The 5,623-nt window shown below is 37.3% G+C and overlaps 1 protein-coding gene across 1 annotated transcript; it reads right to left on the reverse strand.

Annotated features, from left to right (window-relative positions):
- Positions 1–369: 369 nt before the first annotated feature.
- On the reverse strand, positions 370–5,102 carry LOC118799006 (cerebellin-3-like). Its single transcript, XM_036558676.1, has 4 exons — positions 4,812–5,102; positions 3,978–4,043; positions 989–1,120; positions 370–897 (listed from the first exon to the last, which is right to left on the reverse strand). The coding sequence occupies exons 1-4, from the start codon at positions 5,035–5,037 to the stop codon at positions 620–622; spliced, it is 702 nt and encodes a 233-aa protein (XP_036414569.1). The 5' UTR covers positions 5,038–5,102; the 3' UTR covers positions 370–619.
- Positions 5,103–5,623: the final 521 nt, after the last annotated feature.

Here is a 5,623-nt window from a genome sequence, read left to right on the forward strand (position 1 = left end):
ATCATGTGCAGCAAGATAGGTACCAGCATACCACATGGATGAGTATTGAGACTGAAAGTATCGGGGTTGTGGACACAGATCCTGTCACTTACTCCATTTAGTGTTACATATAACTCCTACTGGGCGGAGGCATCACTGCCTGCATACATCAGTATTTGAAATGTCCTTGAAAGTTGCTCAATAATGTTGTCATAAAACACTTGATCACATGATAATCTGAAAGTGGAATATCTCTTTTGTCTATTGGCTACCTTTTTTAACCCTTGTGCTCACTTTTATGAAATCACATTTAATCATAATACAAATGACTCAAATCAGAAACTCCTCATTTCAGCTGAGAGATGATCTGGTTTGTAGAAAATGAGGTTATCTGAGCAAGTTCACATTTTTTATTTGTGAATTCACTTTTTTTTCTGAACAAAATGACACACTGATGAAAATACTGAGATAGTATTATAGTAGAAGAACCTTCACCTTCCTAAAATTAAAAATTGCTATTTGCTGATAGTCTTGATGAGGAGCAGACAGGAAACGATAAACACATGCAAAAATACAGTTGTTCTTCACAAATACAGGAGTTCATAGTTTCTTCTCCATTGACCATGTGATGATGAATTGCTCAAACAGAAAACAGCATGTGACCACTAAAAGAGCTATGATGGAACGGATCATCATATATCTGTGAATCACGCTCAAGTTTAAGATTGACCACGTCACCTACTTCCAGTAAGACAGAGACTCCATTAGAGGAACTCACACTGCCCTTGGGTTGAATAGCATGTGTTGTGGCCATGGGAAGTCTGTTCTTATATAAGATCACTCCTACATTTCTTTCAGCGCCTCCGTGGACTGAGAATCTGAAGTGATAGACTCCTCTCACAGGTGCAGTGAAAAACCCTGTACGGATGTAAAAATAGGCACAATTTTAAATGTATACTCGGAATTATATTTACATGTATAAACAAATGAGTGTGTATGGACAGTCTACCTGTAGTTGGGTTGTAAGCATTGCCGATGTTGGTGAAGACGTGTTTGTAGACCAGGGGAAATTCAGTGTTGTATGGTCCAGTATGACCAGTCTCACCGTCTGAGAGTGAAGCCGAAAACGCCACTTTGGTGTCTTCAGTAAACAGAATAATATATATTGTTGCTCAAATCAAGAAAGAACATTAAGGTGACACTATAGTCACCCAAAAGGTCCTTTTTAAATAAAATGATCAATAAACAGACTCTCAGTAACATATCAACAATATATCAGTGATGTAGCAGCAGTGAATACATTCAATACATTATCAAGAGACTTTAAATTAACTGTGTAAATAAAATTTGTTTATAGTCTCAGATAGTATAGTATAATATAGGGTTAGGGTTTGGGTAAGGTTTGGGGTAAGGTTAGATATTGGGTAAGGTTGGGTTTTAGGTAAGGTTAAGTAAGGTAAGGTTTGGTTTAAGGTTGGGTTTTGGGTAAGGTTGGGTTTTGGGCAACGTTGTGTAAGGTTGGGTCTTGAGTAAGGTTGGATAAGGTAAGGTTTGGGGTAAGGTTAGATTTGGGTAAGGTTGTGTAAGGTTGGGTTTTGGGTAAGGTTGTGTAAGGTTGGGTTTTGGGTAAGATTGGGTTTTGGGAAAGGTTGGGTTTTGGGAAAGGTTTTGTAAGGTTGGGTTTTGGATAAGGTTGGGTTTTGGGTAAGGTTTGGTTTTGGGTAAGGTTGGGTCAGGTTAGGTCCCAAGACCTACTCTCTATGCCAAACAGCAAGTTTCCCAGCAGTAGAGCTTTTGCTCCTTAGTCGATCCTGTTATCCAGGGGTATCGTGGGGTACTTGCTGGAGTTGAAATGCTTCTCAAAAGCCTTCTTTGCACCAAATTATGCTCTGGTATAGGTAATCGTTTGCCGATTAACTCCAACTTTTCTGTTTAATCTATAAAACAGTATGGATAAATTTGTAACAATGTCCTCCTCACTAGCAGTAACGCTACTCTTGGCTTCCATCATGAGCCAACAAGCTAGCAGGCTCTTTTCGCTAACTTCGTGTCCCCACAGCAGGCGGAACTTGTCATAAAGTTAACAATAACAAAGTCCACCCTTTAGTGGAAAGATATGATTACTATTGCTTGGCCCTCTGTAAATGTATAGCTGGACCACCAGTCACCAACAGTCTTTCCAGCAACAGCAGAGGCAACAAAATCAAACAAAGGCTTCTTTAATTTATCTTTTCATTCTAAAACAAATTGAATGGGCTGGTTTGAATTTTAAAGTATTATTTTTAGAATATCTTAGGTCCTCTCTGAGGGGGTAGAGGGCCATAATGATTCCCCTCTGGTTTCGGGTAAAGATTTAGGAAAGGCTGGGTTTTGGGTAAGGTTGGGTTTTGCTATTGAAATAGTATATTAAGTCTACTTCATGTAACATATTAACAATACATCTACTTAGTCTAAGTAATGTATCAACAGAAGATCTTCAACATATTTCGCTCAATGTATTTAGATGCTGCATCACTGCTACTTCACTGATATGTTGATGATGTGTTACTGATAATCTGTTAAGAGTTTAATAATCATCTACAAAGGACCACTCAAAATAAAGTGTTACTAACATTAGAGACATGTGCTTTTTTAAAGGAGAATGTTCAAAGCTGTGAGAGGGAGAAAATGACCAGAAAAAAGACGTCAGAGCTTATGAATGAGGTCTGATAGAAGGTGCCAGACTGGCTGGTAACAGTGAGTTGACTGCAGTGCTGAGTCTTTACAGTTTATAGTGTTCTGTTTGAATCCAAAATTGCCCACCAACAAAAAAAAAACTTCCAGCCAACAGTAAATGTGAGCCAGCCATTGGTGCAGTCGTGTGAATATGAATACATATGCAACATACAGGCCTTTTTTACAAGTTGCATGACTTGTAAAGAGGAGTCTTTTTGTATACTCCATTATATTTTTTATTCCAAGACTCCTCATAGGTCAGGGAGTTTCCATATCATAATGTGATTGGTCAGTTTCATGATCAGTGAATCATTTTGATTGTTCATTTTGTCTGTTTCTATGTATACCACAACAGGACACCACAGTGTTTGAGTCTCTTGCAGTCAGTCACAGACCTGCTGATATGACTTGAGGTAAACATACACATTTCATTTGAAAACTTCTGTGAATGTTGATCATGAAAAATATTAGAGTGATGTGCTAATCTAGCGTACTAGTAGCACAACACATTAACTCACCTTGGATAAGGTTTGCTAACATCAGCTGTGAGAAACTGGACGCGTTGCAGAAGCTAAGTAGGCTATTAGCAATTTTGTTAAAGACACAATTGTTGTTCTGTTGCTTCACAATAAGGCCAAAATACTCAGAAACGTTTATAAAGAAGAGGGCTGTCACTGATATCAGGACTGAAAAAGAGTGTGTTAAAAATGGAATTCTCAGGTATAACCATTTATTTTGCAATATTTTATGCTAAGTTTATAAAGAGGCTCATACAGAAATATGTTCAAGAAGTGTGTAAGGTTTCATACACTTAATATACTTAAAAGTTAGATCAAACATGTTAATTTTGGTTGATTGTTGAATAATAATGATTTAGGATGTCTAATGTTCTGTGAAAGATGGGTGTTTTTTACCTTGATTCTCGTTTTTAAGGTTCTCCACTATGCATTTATAAGCTGAAGACATATTTCACTGGCTCATTTTTGTCTGTTTCTATGCAATACCACCATATTCCAGTCTCTTTCAGTCAGTTACAGACATACAGAAATGATTTGAGGTAGAAATAAGCCCAAAATAAGGCCAAAAATAGGTAAAATGTTTACAAACAGGAGGCCTGTCACTGATCATGTATATATAGTATATATAGCGTGTTTTCCACACTTGCCCCAGTGAACTGGTACTGTTAGATAGGCAGAAAAGAGGCACAAACAGAAAATGTTCAAGAGGTGTATAATATTTTGTACCCTAGATGTGAAGTTAGTGTAAAAATGTGCATTTCGTACCTTGATACTCCTGTTTTAGGTTCTCCACTTGCTTGTCGAATGAGGTTTTCAAGTTCTTCAGTTCCTCTGAGTAGCAAAAATACAGCATATGTCTCAGAGAATGAATATTTCTTATGAGAAATCATTCCAAATGCCACAGTTTCAAAAATCACATTGCATGGAGATGACTACATGGTTAATGCTGAGCTTGTATATGAGAATCAGGGGGTTGGTGAGCTTGGTGAAAATATTTTTTCTTCTTTTCCGTCCACTTTAATGCATCTCTCTACTGCAAATTCAGTTTTTAACCCCACAGTAGCATTCATCTAATCTGTTTATGACCAAATCGATTCCTCCAATTCAGCCCCCCTTCTTTCATCTATGGCACTTTGAATCACAATTAAATCTAGTCAATATATCTAATGTCCCATTTTCAGATGGTTGCGCACTGATTCTAAGATTGTCTAGCTTATTTCTAGTAATGTTGTATTTGTTGTAGGTAATTTTATTAAGTAAATATTTTTCACTATACTGGCAGATAATTTTGCTGGTTTCAAGCTCATTTCTTACAGCAAGCAAAATTATTTGCCAATACAGTGAGATAATTTTACTTAAAAATTTTACTTTAAAATGACCTAAAACAAGTAAAAATGATTAATGAAGTTAAATAATCTTGAATTAGGCTTACAACAATCTCAACTGGAGAAATAATGGATTTTTTGCCTAGAATTAAGACAATTTTACTTCACAAGATCACATTTTTGCAGTGTTGAGTTAAACTTGAGTTGAAGTTTATTGAACATTGTTATTTCAAACCAGTCTCTAACTAAGACACAAACATGTTCAGTGACTTACCTTCATTTTTCTGACTCTGCTCCTCCAGCTTCTTCCTCAGTTCCTCCATTTGACTCTCACTGGCTCTCAGTCTGCTCTCCATGTTGTGTCTCTGCTCAACTTTCAGCTCTGCCAGCATAGCGCTCATCTCTCTCAGTACAGAATGGAGGTCCGGCTGGCAGCTTTGTTGGGTGGAGGTTGTGGCTGGAGGTTCAGTTCTGGGATTCCCAGCTTGAATGTCGTTCATGATGATTAATCAGAGTAATCAGATTCACACTGACTGCAGCTCAGAAACAGCAGCAGAGAACCTGCACGATCCTTAACACGCCTCCTTTGTCTTCTTGTGTTTATGTGGCAGTCTCATATATACAGTGCACTCTGGTTAGTTATTAACTGAAACTTATATGTGCTCTGTAATTGCTCGTGATAAGTATTATTTCACGTAGCCGGTGAAAACACTATAAACCTCATTTTGAGTGACTTATCTGTTTTTCTGGCAGAGGCAGCAGAAAAAAGCATTTAATGACGTTCACTGAATCGACTACATTACTGACTTTAGACTAAAATCCTTTTGCTCTGAGTGACCCTATAATTTAACTTTGTTTATTTTATTAAAACTAATGATTGAACATCCCATTTTGCTACCACCAAAACAATCATAACATTAAACTTTACCTTTTCAGTAGTGACTGTTTTGGTAGTGACAACTGTAGCTCATTTTGAGCAGAACCCAAAAACGCAGCCAGTGCGTGGCTAACTAACACAGCTCTGAACAGCTGTTCACACATCATCATATTTTTCATTAAAACACTAAAAAGTACTGAACTGCAGAA

This window comes from Colossoma macropomum, unplaced genomic scaffold (assembly GCF_904425465.1).
Source record: "Colossoma macropomum unplaced genomic scaffold, Colossoma_macropomum, whole genome shotgun sequence".
Lineage (NCBI taxonomy): Eukaryota > Metazoa > Chordata > Actinopteri > Characiformes > Serrasalmidae > Colossoma > Colossoma macropomum.

Excerpts from the sequence above, each read along its gene's own strand:
- LOC118799006 (XM_036558676.1), bottom strand. The coding sequence starts at position 5,037 with ATGAACGACATTCAAGCTGGGAATCCCAGAACTGAACCTCCAGCCACA. Across the intron at positions 4,044-4,811 it reads GCAGAGTCAGAAAAATGAAG|AGGAACTGAAGAACTTGAAA; the intron begins GTAAGTCACTGA and ends TTTGCTACTCAG. Across the intron at positions 898-988 it reads TGCTTACAACCCAACTACAG|GGTTTTTCACTGCACCTGTG; the intron begins GTAGACTGTCCA and ends ACATCCGTACAG.